Raw genomic sequence first — 18415 nt, 5'->3', positions numbered from 1 at the left:
GATTGAAATCACCATAACCTTCAATAGTTGACACATTTCCACTACCGTAGCAGCTAAAATTTGGTGTAGGTGTTGGTATTGGAGTAGGTGACATCGTGGGCAAGTAACAATTGTGATATTCTGCGTAAACATTCAAAGATCCACCATACCCAATACGTTCAATAGTGAAATTGCCATAAGCTCTGCAATTAAAGTTGCCAAAAGAAGAGTGATAGTAATAACTGTTATTACCGTAAGATGAAGAGTACCCATAGCCAGTACAATTGGGATAGTGCAAAAATATCAGATTGAAATCACCATAACCTTCAATAGTTGACACATTTCCACTACCGTAGCAGCTAAAATTTGGTGTAGGTGTTGGTATTGGAGTAGGAGACATCGTGGGCAAGTAACAATTGTGATATTCTGCGTAAACATTCAAAGATCCACCATACCCAGTACGTTCAATAGTGAAATTGCCAAAAGCCCTGCAACTAAAGTTGCCATAAGTATGATAATAGTAACTATTATTATTAGGAGGTGAAAAGTACCCATTTCCAGTACAATTGGGATAGTGTGAAAATATCAGATTGAAATCACCATATCCTTCAATGGTTGACACATTTCCTCCTCCATAACAATTAAAATTTGGTATTGGTGTTGGAGTTGGGGTAGATAATGTACTTGTTGGTGAAACGGTGGAAAAGAAACAATTGTGATAATCTGCTGATACATCTAAATATCCACCATCATTAGTGCGCATAATTGTAAAGTTACCAAATGAGTCACAATAAAATGTTCCATAAGTTTGAAAGAACAATGCCGATATGACCATAGATATATCACCAGAACAGCTAGCAAACTCTACAAATGAAAGGTTGAAGTATCCAGAGCCGACTATGGAAACATTGTTTCCTCCTCCATAGCATGTTGGGCTTGGCTGAGTAGTTGGAGGTTCTCCTGTTGTAGCTGTGCAGTTGCCTGATTCTGATGATACATAGTGTAGCACTCCGTCACCCACTAGAGAATACGGACCAGTTCCTGAACAATGAAATTCGCCAGCAACGTCATATGTCGTAAGTGTCAATCGCATACGGGCGAAATCACCGGTACAACCAATAGTCCCAGCTGTGATGGTGTAGTTTCCAAGCCCAAACACGGTAAAGTCGCCGTTTCCACCACAAAAAGTAGTAGGAATAGGTGTAGACGGAAATATTGGCTCTCCGTTACACTGAACCATACTGCTGGATCCTTCGGAACTTACCAATTCAGCTTCACCGTATCCACATAGCCGCACGCTGCTAGATGAGTTGCAAATAAACTGGCCTTTACTGATAACTCTAGCATACAAGAGTGAATTTGTTATAAAGTTCACGTCCCCATCGCAATGCAAGCTTCCATTTCCGCCGTCTCGTACAATAGAGAATCGTCCATCGCCTTGGAACGTCAGCCTTCCTGTGCCATTACACTGTAAAGAATCTTCACCTGGCATGTTGGTAGTTTGTGCCTTGGAGCAACCGAGAAAGAGCAAGTTGACGACAAACACAACAATTATCATTTTGAAATCTCGGGTTGTAGCTACCTTGGCCGGATAGATTTGCAGACTCTACAGCTCACTAGACAAATGATGCATAGTTGGATGCCTTCGTAACTAATATCTATTGATCTCACGTGCCCGTTACACCTTAATCCAATACCACCTCGCTATGACATAATTGGCTATTTATAGACTGAATTATCTGCTTTATAAACACCTGATGATGTGATAATTATTTAAACAGAAAGTAGCAATCACTAACTAATTCAATGTAAAATTGCACATCAGCGCTATACCCCTGGAGGGTCCTGCTGAAGTAGTCAGTACAGCTGGTGTATGACATACAGCTTAAAGCCAAAAAACTGAGAAGCAAATCGATGGCTGCAAATTCATAAATGTGGAAAAGATCATGCTAAAATAAAGCTAGTTAACTACATGGATAGATAACAAAACAAGATAACAGTGAGATGACTGGCATTAGCCTTAGGACTTTTGTACATGTGGTATATGGCCATGTTTTACAAATCCTTACTGCAAATGAAGCACCGTCTGTGTTCATATAATTACCTGACTGGAATGTGACATGCACTTGCTCAGAACAACTCTCTCATACATTGAATGGAAAAGGTATAACATTGACATACACCCAATTGTAATAGTATATTAGTTATGACGAGATGACAAGACATATAGTATGAAATATTTAAATAGTAATAATAACCTTAAAAATAATTTGCAAGTACAAGCTGCAAATCATCTGGAAGTTTTGCAAGTATAGACTTGGCTTGTGCATGCAGGGCTTGTAAGAGCAGAGGACTGATAGACATATGCTGGTTTTTGGCCATCTCCTACACACAAGCAAACACAGTTACTGGTGTCCAGCACATGTAGCATGCACATACCATGCACTCCTTCATCCTTATCAAAAAGTCAACCACTTCAATTTCTTGTTTTCCTCTGGTCCAAAACATGACATCCTAGAGGAATAGCATGCATACAGTGATCGCAGTCCATTACTGTAAGCAACACAATGTCCTTACAGCCTTGCACAACATGTCCAAGTGAAGTAAACGTAGTTTTTGGTTAGCCTCCTCACGGCGTGTGTTTAGCCAACCAACAAAATTTGGTGTCTTAAAAAAAGCCCTGTAACGGATGGGTGAGAGTGCCAGTTAGGTATCATTTAATTCTGTTCACCTATACAATGCTGTCCAATTTCCCTTATGCTGGGATGTCAACTGTGGTCCACATGCTGCAACAGACTCTAGAAAATCTTCAGGATCAAATGGCTTTAACTGAGGTGGCATCTACAAGATAAGAACACATAAATTACAATTTAAACATGTACTTTAACAGTAACCTTCCATGGAGACACGTCTCTTTTAAGTGGCATAAGTGTAGATAGATAGCGTTCCTGTAATAGAACTTCAATTTGGTTGGTTACAAGAATCATGTTTACTTACAAGGGGAATAATAAAACTGGTTGTCAACTCCAATGCTTGCTTTCGGATCAATGCATTCTAAACCATAACACATCATTTGAAAAAATGTAGATCAAAGTGCATGCGTGTATATACCTGTACTTCTAAAGGTCGCTTTCCCAAAATAGTTTTGCTTGTTAGTAATTTGGCAAACACCTTATCGTGACTTAAACATGGATGATAACGAGTGTAGATACCTGTAACTATAGTAATCAATCATATACCTACAAATATGTAACACCTGGTTTCATGTCCATGGTATCAAATTTACCACCAGAACTCGTACTACGTCGATAAACCTTAGTGGTAGATTCTGAGTACAATGTAAGTAAAGCATTCTGTAACTCGAGACTGAAGTAAATACCATATTTACTTGGTTAAACACTGTGGCATTTTTTTATTATTTTAGTTCCAAAAATTGATGTGGCAACTATATTCACCACTTGATGCTCAAAAATGATGTTAAAGCTCTTATTTTCGAAATCAATTGTGGCACCACTAAAGTGCGGCCATTGAAGGTGCGGCATTTAACCAAGGAAATACGGTATGTATATTTTAACTATACATTATTATTAGGTAGCAGTACTAATAACCAAAGTTAGTTCTGGATATGTAAATATTCAAAATTAAAGGTGTGATTATTGCTTGTTATCCTATGTTAAACAATCCAAACAATCCAATCCTTTTTAAGGCATTTAAAATTTGACAAAAAGAGTTACAAAACCACTTCTTAGCATGCATACTACAAACTTTCTGTCCCTCTAAATGTTGTACACGTAGAATATTCTATACTGACCATGTCCTTTGGTGGTCGGTTCTCCTATACGAACAATGTGTGGCCAGTGCTCCAGTGTTTTAGTAAAGAATGGATTGGTAACTCCCAGTATCATTAATGGACTGGAAATACAAAAGAACATCCAATAGCAAGTGACCATACAATGTGTTAAAACACTAACGGAGGTTGAGTCTTTGTCGTGTATGCCTTGAACTCTGAGTCGTGAATGGTAAAATATGGTCGATAATCACCACAGTACTTCAGTGGATGTATCAAACTGTATTGGAATAGTTAATAAAAAATTTAAAAAACAATGCTTAGTTTCATTCTTTTATTGCATTTTTGTCATTACACTAACATCCTTGACAAACAGTACCTGACAAGAGCTTGTACAGCATTAGCACACAGTGTGGGTGATGCAGCCATTACTGCCAGTGGCTAATAAAACAAGACATTCATCAACTATCTGAGGCTGCGTAAATGCAAACCTCATTTAACAATACTAGTTCCCAGATGGTTTCAAAATTGCTTACAACTGGTAAATGGAGTGCTCTATGGGAAGTACAAATTAGGTACTATCACCGCACACAAACAACTTACTGGTATAAGCTTGGTTCATATACTGACGGAATTACTATAGTGGTGGACTAATAAAAACTAAAACATCATATTATAAGAGTACAATTATAAACTTACTGCTGACTTAACAGCAGGTGAATTGGTTAGTATCTTTGCAGCAGAAGGTTTATCTGCTTTGGATGGAATTCTAATGTAGACTAACTCTCCCATGAGAGGAAGGTGAATTACATGACCCGGCCAAGGATATGGCCATTGATTGATGGAGTGACATACTACGGAAAAAAATACACACAAAGAGGCATATGCAACACCAAACATCACAAAACAGAATGCATATTGTTACATTTCTTTTAGGAAATTAATGTACTATATATATAGACAGGAAGCTGACACTGGGAGCATTTCAAACTAAATTATACATCATCACTAATCCAACATCATGGACACACCTGCTTCTAATGAAGGCTCTCCATTAGTGAAATAATCAGAAGCAATTTTCTGTACCTGAAGTATGCAGTAATGGAGTGTCATGCATATCATTAGTAGTACAGTGCATTCATACATATCTTCATGTCCTGCAGCAGCAGTGACAAAGAATGTTAAACTGTGTGTGCAAGCAAGTGGTAAAGATTTACTATTTTCTAAAGAAAGACAGCAATAGATAACTTTCTTTCAAATTCTCAGAAAGCCTTGATATAATTTTTACATGACAAATTCACACATTAAAACACCACATTGTTAAACAACACAATCCATTGTTTTCTGCTGGGCTAGCACTTTTGTATAATACAAGGCAATACCCACACGCATGAAGCATTAAAACTATCAAACAGTATTCCAAACTTCACACACACGCAACTTTTCTTTACATAATATATATGTTACTCTTAGCTGCTAACATTAACATCCACTTGAATTAGTAGAAGGCTGCTATCATTGTTTAACTTCTACAACAGAGTTTCCCAAGCAACTCAATACTGATTGATCATGCAGACAAGTATATGCTGTATGTATGTATCTATTACATTGTTGTATGTTACAAGAGTCCCCACGATTCTTTATGTTACACCACTGATAACATGGGCCCATATAGGTTCAGGATCTAGATTGAAATGGAATAAGGTATCAAATTCAGGTATGAGATATATTAATAACCCATTTCCTAGCATGTAGGTAGATAAAGGAATGCAAGAAAAGTATGGCAATTATGATCATGAATATGAAAAACTTTGAACTGAATACTTGAATTGAACTGCACCACAAAAGTAGAAAGTGAAACAATCATATGTAATACATACACAACACATCCTTATTGCATTACCACATGTGAGAAGAATGTGACATAAGGTAGTCTAGAGATGATCACAACTGACTAAAGAAACAAATCCTTTATCAGCACAGCCTACATATACACAACCTTAGCTTATCACCTTTTGAAAGTAACCTCTTTTGATGTCAGCATCCTTCACCTGCCTGAAGTAAACATATCCAAAATAGTGTGTTTGGTCGGGCTAAGATTTTAAAGAAATATGTGACAGAGTGCATCTATGCTACAACTACAATAGTACCATCAGTACTAGTGGAGCTGCACTGTGTTCAGCCATGTACATGGAAGAGGTTCCTCCACAGCCTGGACCACTGCACTTGATTCTGAAGTGAAACTGTGTGTCTCCTAAACATCCTGTGGAAAAGACTTTTCAGCCTATAATTAGTTATATAATTTCACCTGAATTCGAATCTGGAAATGCTAGGTAGCATATGTTTGATTTCTGCAGCAAACAATAAGTTAATATAAACAGCAGTGTTTGTAATAAGAAAATGCTTACTTCTTTTTCAGATAAAGGATAATCTTTCGGTATGACAAGCTGTAGTGAACAAATATTTACATATGTTGGTTACCTGTACCAAATATACATAAAGAATGTTTGTCAGATGTCAGACACCTTTCGACCAATAGAATGAGTAGGAGATATGTTACTATGGTAACCCAGTAAAGGAATGCATGCAACACAGGAAACACATGACCAATCACCTTGTAGATATTGTCATGAGAGAATGTCAGAGTGATGACTCAAACATTGCTCAGTTAAAACCTATTTTGGGCTTATATTTATAGTTGGTAATCACAAGCATTCATAATCCACACTAAACAATTTTGCATTAAGCCATCACTTTTAACACAACCATCTTTATCACTTTATTCTGGGCTAGTAATGTGTGTACATACAAGGTTGCACTTAGAAGATCATAACTGGTATTTATACCACAATCCCCACAGGCCCAAATGTCTTGCCTCCTCCATTTGTGGTACTACCACAAAGCTTTTGAAGAAGCCACTGATGAGCAATCCTTTTTGTTTTGACTGATGGTATAGTTTGCAGTCTAGTCAAAGAGGCACTCAAAATGTTTCGATGCATTGAACCAGGCTGGTATCAAACAGTGAACCTGAATCCCATAACTTCTCTATCACACAGTCACAGTTGCAAAATTATATTCAAAAACAATGAAATTATAATTGTCTACTCCAAACAGGATCACCTGTTCTTTATACTTCCAGCCACTCAACTTGCCAAAGGCTCCTTACAGGTCCCACATGAAGTATGGGGTCTATTTGTCAAACTGCTGTTTATACCATCTCCAATGACTTCTTCACTGAAGAAGCCAATCCCCTGGAATAGTTGTTTGAATAAGTTTCTGTCTTGCTTGGTGGATAACATGCTGTGGTATGCAGTAAACAAGAAAGTGCAAGATATGTAATCCCAACTGTAAACCCCGAACTCCGAAAAAAAGCCTGGAATGTCATTATGTCCAACATTCATCAGTGTTAGTAGCAGCAGGTGTTCAGTGCAGTTGGATACAAGTACAAGTCAACCAAATCCGCTGTACCACATGGGGTGGCATAAGTTTCCCAACAACAAGATCGTCTGCAGGAAGAGAAGAGTCAACAGTCAAAAACACTGTGACTGCAACAACAGTCTCCAGAGCTACCCCACATCCTTGAGCCGGACATACACAAGGATAAATATAAATACAAAGAAAGCAAATACTTTTAGCCCTCAGAAAAATAATAAATATGTTGTTCGTCAGTTACATAGCCACGTCATGTCAGTTACTGAGATTAAGGAGGCTTTTAGTGAAGAAGCACTGAATGTAGAGTGTGACTATAGCATTATTTTGAAGGGCAGCACCAGAAGAAGCAATGGTTGTGAAGATGCAGCTTTGATAAATCAAGAACACAAAAGGTTTTTTTCTGTGGTGTGAAGGGTGAGACGAGGGAGACAAAACAAGTAAGCAAGATAAATGATGTGAATAAACATCACATGAGGGATGACAAGATAGCCACTACTATAAAGGAGGAGAAAACAAGATGATACATACACTATTCCCTTTATGTGCTCATAAGATTGCTAATAGGACTCATCATGACATGAATGACCATCCACATGTCCCTATGGTTATAGGTGTTCCCATATCTAAGAAACAGAAATATGAGTCCATGTCCTCTGCTCTTGTAAATGCAGAAAAGTTTTGTCCCATTCATTGCCTCACCAGTGAACTTTGTTGCTGTCATACCAACACCTACACCAGTAACCAAGGCTTTAGGCCATAATAGTGTTTCCCCTAGTAAGCTTGCAGATGTAAGAATGAAAAATTAGAGCAGTTGCAATGCATGGATGATGGTGTGTTATCATAAGAAGAGGTCAATTTTACAATTACTGCATGACCTTTAAACACACTAAGTGTACTGTGGCAAGCTACTTAACAGTGGCGGATCTAGTAGGGTTTCAGTAGTTCCGACAGAAACCGCCCTTTCAGAATTTCACTTTTAAAAATGATGCTAGCTGAGTAAGCCATTCTACTGTCGTAAATAGCTCTTTATCATAACAGTAATGTATAACTTACAGAATGTCTTCTTTTTCATCTCTGAGGCTAACTAAGCAGCAGTTCATCTACTCACTTGATAATTATTTTTTCAGGCGCTTGTTTCTGTGTGAGTTCAAAATGAGAAAACGAAAGACAAGAGACCCTGAGTAGAACTTAAAGCAAGGAAAAACCATTATCTTTCTTTGACAAGAGAGCAAGAGCAAGTAAGGATGTCTAAATAGTAATACAATAGTGTAGCTACATAGCTATACTAATGTTATACTAATGCTACTATCGAGAAATATAATACACCTCCCAGAAACCCCCTTTCAAAATCCTAGATCCGCCACTGCTTAGCTAAGTGTGAATATGCATACCATATTTTTGTGAAGATAAAATGGATATACATTTGTGTCATTGTGTATATGATACAGTCTTCAATCCAGTTGAAACAGTCGTGAATTGTAATGGATGACAGGGCTGTAAGTATGATGGTTTCGTTGTCAGTATAGAAATTGCACTCACTCTCAATTGCATTGATTTCAGTTTTCAACTTTGAGAAGAAGATTGTAGTGGCAAATAAGGGGACAAGAAAAGTGCACTAATGGTCCAATCACATGTATCAATTCCACTACCTCATCAACATGATGCATTTCAAGTACCACTACACTGTGAAGATTTTTTGCCATTGAATGGCATGAGATGAGGCAGTAGGAATTTTAAAAATCATAATATGTATTTCCATTTCTGTACTGTGGATTACATGGGAATCTAGTCCAACCATGAAATCAAGGAGACTCTTTTTCACCTCTGATCAGTATCTTGTGACACACTGGCTTTTTTTTCCACAAAGGCCATTGGTCCACGCCAAATTAACATGTCCAAATTATAGATGGATACATCTGTGACAATGAAGATGTTCATCTTGTTGTAAAGTTGCATATTTTTGATAACTAAATCAAACACAACTCAAAAATGTGCATAATGATGTAAAGCTGCTAGTAATCTCATTAATTTGCTTTGAATTACACACAAGTATATACCTGGATGGCTCAGAACAGAAAGTTCAGTTAGCTTTAGAGCCAAGCTAGATTGTTTTATTGAGGAGGATCTCATCTCAGAAGAGCTACCTCCAACGAGCAACAGTGAGGTTGAAATCAAACAAACTAGAATATAAAGTGCAGGAACAAAAGATGGACCCGGCTTAAGATGAAGGAGATAGAATTGCGAGAGAAGGAACTAGAGATGAAGGATATGGAACTACAGTTAAAATTGAAAAAGATGGAGCTAGAGAAGAGTATCCCAGTTAGTTCATCAGAGCCTCCACCTACCAGTGCTAGTTCATTTGACGTAAGCCATCAGGTAAAATTAGGTCCAACAACATCACTAACAAGAAGTGATAAGTTTTTAGTTTGAGGATGTTTCCACTGGCCACCGGAATCACACACAACGTTGTTGCAGAGTAGTAAAGTGTGTGAAGCATGCTCAGTACTTTTGGTGGAACAGAGTGCAGACTATTAGATAGCGAAGAGAGAGATACTAAAGGGGTATGAGCTAGTACCAGAGGCTTACCAAACAATTTCGTGAGTTGAAATGTAAAGAGGGCCAAACATATGTAGGGGAATTTGCATGACAGAAGGAGGCACTGTTTAACAGATGGTGTACTTCACAACAAGTTGGGGATAGTTTTGATAAGCTCAAACAGTTAAACACTTTAAGAGTTGTGTTCTTGCTAAAGTTAAGATGTCAGAAAGTAGATGAATTACAAAGGGCAGTAACCTTAGCAGATGATTATAAACTCACCCATCAGAGTATAAGTTCTGTACCAGAGACCAAGAGTGTTACTACTTCCAAGCCAAAAGGCACTCCAGCTTTTATTCCCTCCCAACCTGTGTAAGGAGTGGGCTTACTTCTAGGTAATGATTTAGCTGGTGGTTGATGTAGTCTTCCTTGTGTTCTGACAGCACTAATGGAAATTCGGCTTATTCACTGCCTGCACAGTCACTTACACAATGGCCAAACAGGCCAAGAATGTTAGCAGGTTCTAGATTTGTACCCCTTCCTCGCATCGAGGGTTGCACTGATCGAAATGGCCACTCAAAGTATGTCAGTAAATTCGATATACCGAAGGGGTGCTACTGAGTGAAAGAACAAAGGAGATATCGGCATTCGTAACACCTGATGGACTATTCCATTATAAGGTGATGCCATTTGGCATGAGAAATGCACCTACAACATTTCAACGTTTTGTTAATCAGGTGGCAGCAGAGGTAGAAGGATGTGACGCCTATATCAATGATGTAATCATATATAGTGACAGTAGTGATAGGTGGTATCGAGAATTCTAAATCAATACGGTATAAATGAATTAATTGAGGTTATTGAATAATGTTTGTGTTTGGTATTGTGCAGTCGTGTACATCTAATGGACATCAAATTGAAGCAAGGATGTACGTAAAATCTAGAATATTAAAATTTAACTGAGTATTGTCAAGTTACAAAAAATGCTTGGAACGACTCACCTGTAACGTTTATACCTGCAATTATTTACTTCCAGTATTTGCAATATAATACGGTATTTAAAATATCATCATACCAAAAATACAATACCTTAATCATATTGAAATTTATTGCCCAACTCTAAGTGACAGTTGGATTGACCACATTAGACAAATTAGAACCTTCTTTGATAAGCTAAAATTAAGGAAGAAAAGTTAACCATTAATCTTGCAAAGAGTGAATTTGGTTGCATGTGAACCAGTCAGTTATCTAGGTCACATCGTGGGGCAAGGAGAAGTGAAGCCAATAGATGCCAAGGTTGAAGTCATCTCACAAGTTTCTACTCTGAAAAACTAATGCAATTTTTTAGAAATGGCTGGCTAATAACAAGAACTTCTAGTTATTGTTGAACCACTGATAAACTTACTGAAGAGAGTTTTGAAGACTGTCAAACAGTGCTCCAGAAAGTCAAAGGTATTCTTACTCACTGACCAGTCCTAGCAGCACCAGATTTCACCAAGAAATTCAAGCCAGCTGTAGATGCTAGTGATGTTGGAGCAGGGGCAGTTCTATTTCATTGATCATCCATTGTGTTACTTTTCCAAAATTGACGCCCAGAAGAGGTACGACTGAAAAAAGAATTGCTAGTTTCAGTATTAGCTCTGCAATACATTGAGATTTATGCTACTACAGCTAAAGGGCCTAATGTTATTTTCATGAATAACAATTCACTCCAAGAATAAGAATAAAAGGTTTATGTGGTGGAGTTTTCTGTATTGCGTAGACATACAGCACATAAGGGGCCAAGACAACATAATTACAGATGCCTTGTTTACAACTGGATGAAACTTTTCTTTAAGAATTTGTATGAATGACATTAATTTTATTGTGTTATTAATTTATATATATTCACCTCTATTGTTTTTGTACATACATACATACATACACTTATTTTAGGAAGAAAGAGATAGCTTTCTTTTTGTAGGGGAGTATTACTAGTGTTGTAATACATGTGTAGTAATATTAATTAGAGTGTGCTATAATAAGAATTCAGCCGGTGCTTCATATCCTATCCACTACAAGTATTTTGGTGTCATAACACTGTCCCTACTATACAGTACTACCATACTGTATGATAATCTATGCATGCAATCATTAAGATACTGATCATGCAGATGTCTTGGGAGAAAACATGGCATCTGCTTTAGGGTTGAGTCAAATTTGCTTTTATTTGCCTAATATACTTTTGATCACCCTAGGCTTTATGCTGCCATATATAGAGTTACAAGTACTGGAATTTTAAGGTCAGATAGGGGCCATAAAAATAAAAAGTGGTACAACTGTAGATATCCTTTAATCTCTATTTTTATTAGTATAAAATTGTTAATTTAAAAATGAAGTAGGGATCTATGCAATAAAAAGTAGTGAGACAAGAGATGAATGATGGTATTATAGCATAGCTCGGTGGGAAAGTCCCTACTTTGCAATGTTAAATTAACAAATTTTAAAATACTAGTTTGTTTAGTTTTTGTTGTAGCACAGCTAGTTACAGTGTGACTGTTCTATCAGAATATCTGGCATACATGACTGTTGTATTAGAGTGACTGTTCTATTAGAGTATCTCAAGTCAACAAAGGGGTGTTACTAGCTAGACAAATAAGGGATGAGGTCATTACTGTTAAGTAAATAGCTAGATTGTTAAGAGGTGTCTATCACCATTAGTCAACCTAGATCTTTATTTGATGGTTGAGGTCGTGAACCTATCGCAAACAGGATCCCAATTGCGAAGTTGCAGATATCTAGCTAGTATACCTCTTATAGTAGCACTGGGACTGAAACGCTTCTAAAATCCAGTGAGTGAGTGAGTGAGTGATTGAGACCAAATTTCAAGTTTTACGTAATTTTTTGCATGTATGTATGTGCATATATTTGCTTGCTGCTATATATGCCTGACCACTATCACACTTGTATGGTAAAGAATCTTTAGCAGCCAGTGTGAGTGCTCTATGGTCCCTGTACTAAACTTACAGACTCTGAGGTATATATATTTGTGCCAGTTTGAGATGTAGATGAAACTGGTTTCTGAATACAGTTTAGGCATTGTAATGACCAAAAAACAATAATGCAGGCCTTCCAGGAATTGTGTTTTGAATCAAAAGCAGGTGTATCCCTCTCATACGCAAACAAGAATAAAGAACAGACTCAAGGCTTCATTAAGAGAAGTTTTGAAAGAAACACCATAGACAAATCATAAGAAGATAGTCTGAGTGTTTAAAGTAGCTTGTTCAAGTTATGCTTCCTTAGTAAGATAAAGTAGTACCAAGAGATATTGTTACTTCTTGGTGGTACTAAATACAGTGGAGCCTCAGTTATCCGAACCCCTTGGGACCAGGGGTGGTCCATAAGTCTGAAAAGTCCACATCTCTGGAACTGTGTATAAATAACCTTAAAATAGCATAAAAAACATTTTAATTTTTTTAAAATATTATCAACTATCCTAATAGAACAGTCACTACTCTGATAGAGCAGTCATTTCCATAGTTCTGTTAACCGAGAATCCGGATAAGTGGGGTCCGGGTAACTGAGGTTCCGCTGTAAGTGGAATTAAAATAAAATACATTTAGTACTACAAAACCGATAGGCTTAAAATGAATCTATTACTTAATTCAAGGGATAGTATTGATTTGGCGCAGAGTAGCTAAGCATCAACTTGTTTTATCACTATAATAAAAGCACTTATTTTGCAGATGCTTAAATACCAAAGAAACACAAAGACTTCATTACGCATGCTATTGTTTAGCAACATCTTCAAAGCCTTTGTGTCTCTTTGCCTGGTATTTAATCATCTACAAAAAAAATTGATAAGGATCAAAGTTTTGTCATAAAAAGATAAGTGCTCTAAATTCTACAATTTACAGATTATCAGGAAATACAAAACTGTCTCAAAACACTGTCAGGATCTTTTATGCCAGAAGAAGCTGATAGTTCATTGAATTGTGGCAAGCTATTGACAAGCACAATAACTCTGTAACAGTTAAACCAAACCAGCATACTGAGATTTGCCTTTAAACTCTTCTTACATGCAATTTCATGGCAATTACTTAATAATGGCAGTTTTTGTAATTGTGCAAAAAGGAGAAAATGGAAAAAAAAAAAGATTATTAAGGGCTCGTGCGCATAAATTTGGTATGTGGATGAGGATATTTTCACAACAAAAAAAGTTCACTTTTTATGGAGCTACATTATTATGTGTGTATGCATATTGCATTATTGTTCCTCCTGTTAATAACACACTAGTGTGGTGTGTGCGCTGCATGACAAGTGACGTATGTCAAACATAAAAGTTTTAATGTCTGTGAAAAGTGTAGATGCATTCTGACTGCGTCATAAAAGGAAATAAGCAAGTAAAAAAACTATAGCGTTATTAAACCAGGCGCACCCCCACAGCTGGCCTTCGGCCGGCTGTGGGCGTACGCCTGGTTTACTGAAATTGTTTCCGTAAAAGTGTGTGTGTGTACCTATCTACATATGTTTGTCCGTACGCACCCATGTGAGCAAAATCATTAAATAATGGTAAAAAGCAGCTTTTACGTAAGAATTAAAAGCGAATTGAAATCTATATCAAACTCCTGCACAGGTAAACTTTGCTCTGAGGTGGTTTCTTTTTGAAAGTCTGAAATACGGGTGTGGCGACTTTCCTCTGACTTTATAAATAACCTTCCCCTTGAGGTTTTCAGGCGTTTAGCAACTGAAAAAACAGCAGTGCAGGCCTCGTAGTCTACCAGGAATAGCGTATCCCTTCGAGTTGAAAGGGGGCGCATCCCTTACGTACGCAAACAAAAATGAAGAGCAGCTTTGAGGCTTTGTTGAGAGAATTTGTGGGAAAAAACACGTTAGTCACACTATAAAATAGTTTAGAAGATACTTCTGTGCGTAATATGTTGGTAAAAGCGGTTTGTTTAACAAACGCTTCCTTAGCAGTGCATAGCAATGTAATTGAAAGAATTACAAAAATTTCGTGAATTACAAAATACGAGTTTAAAATAGTAATACATAGTTGGTTAATTCATATACTGTCTATAGTTAATTCCAGATGAGTTAGCTAGCTGCCTGGTTTTTAGAAGTAGCACAACTTGTTTCTATTTATCTGTGTACATTTCTAAAAAAAATAGAGTTTGGAAAAAGTTATACTTCCTGCACCATGGATGTGACCAGGTGAATATGAAACCCTTAAAACTCATTTAATTAAAGCAGTGCTATCTCCATAGCTTAGGGATATGGGGCTAAGTAAATCAATTATAAATTTACAATAAACACCATGCTAATAGTTAATCTAATTATGCCCACAGCTTGGGTCTGCTGGATTCTATGAGGAATGTGAGGTACCTGTTTAGAATCTATAAAACTTGCTGAGATATAGACAACTATACATTCACTGAATATGGCTGCCATTAGCATTGAGGCACGTAATTAGTCAAATGAGTCATATGACAGTCATTTAATACATTCTCTGCACACATGTACAGGCCTATTAGGATATAATTACAACAGACACACAGACTTCATTCAATCAGATACACCAGTTAACGTATCTATCACTATGTGATTGTGCTAATTGCAAGGCATATTTATATGAACTTCCCAGGCACTATGATAAAATTGGCATCTGTCTATTATAGATTTGTGAATTCCTTGTAAAATCACAGCAGATGCCAACTGGAGACTCCCCCTTAACTAGTCAATAATTATATACATGATGCCCCAACCAAGGCAAAACTTTTATTATGTTGTACAACAACGTATTGTAGATAGCAGACACTCGATTTCATCGTCACAATCATATAAACTACATAACTATCACGTGTCCTACTTACCTCTAAAGCTTGACCCAATTCAAGGTCAAAGGTAACCACGCACACGCAAGATATCCAGCGATGAAACTTCTCCCACGAGTCATGTCTTTCATCACTTACTGCTGCTGCTTCGGCCATCTTTAATCTCGCCTTCAATTGGCTATACTCTAATAAAACAATCATGTAGTGTGCTAATTGCTGCACACCCTCGCCACGCCTGCATTGCAATGGATTCGGACGGTATTCCTGCAAAGAAGAAAATAAAAAGATCTTCGGATCTTTTAAATATTACTGGAAATGGTAAGCTACATTGCATTTAAGCACGATGGAATATTCTCACATCAATTTTATAGCTTCTAATATATTAGTGATCAAAGATAGCTCTCCAACAGTCTCTCCAAATATCCACAGAGTGAAAGAGTGTGAAAGTGAGTGACTTGCACCATCAGAGTATGGTATATGATTAATCAGTAGTACCTACGGGACAAGCGTGGAAGTTTGAATCTATAGTCTAGCGCGGCCAGACCCTCAGGTGGTACTTATCAATTAGAGACTATAAGCACCCTGTCTGGTCCAGAATCAATATGTTATTCACACCCCAAGCTAGGGCGTTTTGTCTGCTTTTGTCGTGAAATGTATATTCAAATTTCAAGCCACGTATGAACTGGAAATGCCACTGGCCATGGTAGCTAGCAGTGATAAGAGGCTCAGAGGCTGTTTTTCTATGCAGCTTGAATTGAAAAGTACACAGATTGATTTCTTATAAAACTAAAAAGACAAAGGGCAAATTGAGTGTTTAAACTGAGGTTTATGGGTTCCTCATATCTTTCAGCATAATTAATCTGGCTTCTACTCATCATCTACCACTTCACCAGGTGTAAGGTTCTATCATATAAATTGAAAGGAAGTGTGCATTCTATGACAAAATGCTCTTTATTACACCTAAAAGTGTGGTATATATTATTGATTCTGGACCAGACTGTTTTTCAAGAGAGCACTTATAATCTCTAATCAATAAGTGCCACTGACCACATGAAACTAGTTTGAATCCTCCATCTTCTTTGTTTTCTTATTGGGGGATCATTGGCAATGATGTTCATGCATTCAGTACTTGTGAACTATTGTGTGGCTCCTCAGGTACTTGACTAGACAGCAAGCTGTCTGGATCATGCAAGTCACCACCTGGAACTTTATTTTGCATTCAACAAAAAGTTTTATATTGAGTGTTATGTGTCTGACTCCCCATCAGTTTTATCCTCAATGATTATTAAACTACTAAAGGCAGCCAAGCTAGGTGTCCTTACCAGATGAGTGAATCCTAGCAAGAGTTTGTAACATGCAGTGAGGGAACTGGTATTTATTCCATTAGAGTATTTTTTTAGCAGTTAATAATCATAATTATTATTTTTATAGATGTGAAATTGTCTCCAGATTCAACTCAGAAAGCAATTTTTTGAAAAATTTCTGCTACACATGCTGCAAATGCTGGTTGTGCTTGCACAACTATGATGCTGGTGGTGGTCATAGAACAGTTGCCTACCCAACTTGTAGATGCTTCCTCCGCCCCTGCATCAGTCTTAATAGGCTCAGTACAAAACCAGCCTTCACTGGATCATACTACTCATAAGGCTACTAATAAAACCAAAGGAGCAGTATAATTCTATAGATCAGGCTAATAGCATGTACATGATACATTACCACTGGTTGGCAAATGCATTGCAGGGACTTGAACACTGCCCTGAATTTCCGAACCAAGTCAACTTGAGATGAAACTAGCACCAGAACTTACAGAACAGAACATAGGTTCTCTACTTGAGGTGTCAATACACTGCAGCTGTCAAGTTCTACAAACAGCTAGTAAGTGCACCCAAATCTTACTTATTCTCTGCATGTCACTAGTGAGGTAGTGGCTAACAATTATCTGTAGTACCTACAGAATTTTCCATCCTATGTGTGGTTTTGCACAGGAGTAGGATACTTTAATAGTCACTGACTGCTCTATTAAGGTATCACTGACTGTTCTATTAGGGTATCTCGAGTGACATCCAAAAGTGATCCTGGAAAACCAGAGCAACCAGACTGCTTTCTTGGAACATGCATGGCTCAATAGCTACCACTAAAAGTTGGGTAGGCAATTGCCTACCTGGTTCCGCTGCCCCTGTGATGTGAAATACTAAATGTAAATGTGTAATCAAAGCAAGCAATCCTATATGCAACACATAATGGCCCCTCTGGTTCAATATATAAGATGGGAAATTGCAGTATCTAATATAAGCATTTGTGGCCTAATGTTTGGTACAGATTCTGTATGCAATGCAGCATTTTTGGTTTGGGGCAGCCCTTTCATATCCACCTGTATACTGGTAATCTATTACATGTACAATAGCTATTGCTGGGGTAAAGCAATTTCTGGACTTTGCCAACTGTCAACAGCAGCAGGAACCAACTGTAGACTTAAACATTGAAGCTGTGCCAGATGGAGAACCCTATATTGAAATGGTATGTTACATAATATGTCTTGTATTAAATTAGTCTTGTTCTGGTAGACTCTAGGACTGGTACCCCTGGGTGAGGAAGATAGTGACAGATGTAGTGATACGTCATTGTCAGATTCAGATAGTTCGGATTCATCATGTGAAAACCTTCAAGCCATAAAACTTCCCGATGGTAGATATTTGCAGACACATAACCAGAATAAGACATGCAATTCATATTCATTAATAGAAGAAATTGAAAAGAAATAAAATTGTACAATATGATAAATTATATAATAATTATATTACAAGAAAAACTGAAGAAAAATAAGCTACCTATTGACAGCTGTAGTAATATGGTGTAGTTTTATTTCTTT

General features: G+C 37.3%; 2 protein-coding genes across 3 annotated transcripts; one reads left to right on the top strand and one right to left on the bottom strand.

The window, feature by feature from the left end:
* Nucleotides 1–2151: 2151 nt before the first annotated feature.
* LOC136259922 (protein DENND6B-like) lies at nucleotides 2152–15853 on the bottom strand. Of its 2 annotated transcripts, XM_066053491.1 has the most exons (21): nucleotides 15586–15853; nucleotides 6175–6213; nucleotides 6075–6117; nucleotides 5917–6029; nucleotides 5779–5859; nucleotides 5670–5720; nucleotides 4798–4852; nucleotides 4466–4620; nucleotides 4370–4416; nucleotides 4258–4321; nucleotides 4146–4207; nucleotides 3951–4046; nucleotides 3791–3891; nucleotides 3236–3307; nucleotides 3091–3191; nucleotides 2977–3033; nucleotides 2874–2927; nucleotides 2711–2820; nucleotides 2557–2659; nucleotides 2419–2493; nucleotides 2152–2364 (listed from the first exon to the last, which is right to left on the bottom strand). In XM_066053491.1, exons 1-21 carry the CDS (start codon nucleotides 15745–15747, stop codon nucleotides 2239–2241), a joined length of 1767 nt encoding a protein of 588 aa, XP_065909563.1. In that variant the 5' UTR covers nucleotides 15748–15853; the 3' UTR covers nucleotides 2152–2238. The 2 variants fall into 2 exon arrangements, with proteins under 2 accessions (XP_065909563.1, XP_065909564.1); XM_066053492.1 differs by lacking the exon at nucleotides 5670–5720.
* LOC136259955 (uncharacterized) lies at nucleotides 15736–18327 on the top strand. The gene is made up of 4 exons (XM_066053536.1): nucleotides 15736–15864; nucleotides 15918–15992; nucleotides 17951–18063; nucleotides 18111–18327. Exons 1-4 carry the CDS (start codon nucleotides 15792–15794, stop codon nucleotides 18306–18308), a joined length of 459 nt encoding a protein of 152 aa, XP_065909608.1. The 5' UTR covers nucleotides 15736–15791; the 3' UTR covers nucleotides 18309–18327.
* The last annotated feature ends 88 nt before the right edge of the window (nucleotides 18328–18415 follow it).

This window comes from Dysidea avara, chromosome 7 (genome assembly GCF_963678975.1).
Source record: "Dysidea avara chromosome 7, odDysAvar1.4, whole genome shotgun sequence".
In the NCBI taxonomy this organism is placed as follows: domain Eukaryota; kingdom Metazoa; phylum Porifera; class Demospongiae; order Dictyoceratida; family Dysideidae; genus Dysidea; species Dysidea avara.
The sequence above is the reverse complement of the archived record's forward strand: the minus strand, read 5'-3'. Positions and strand labels throughout refer to the sequence as shown.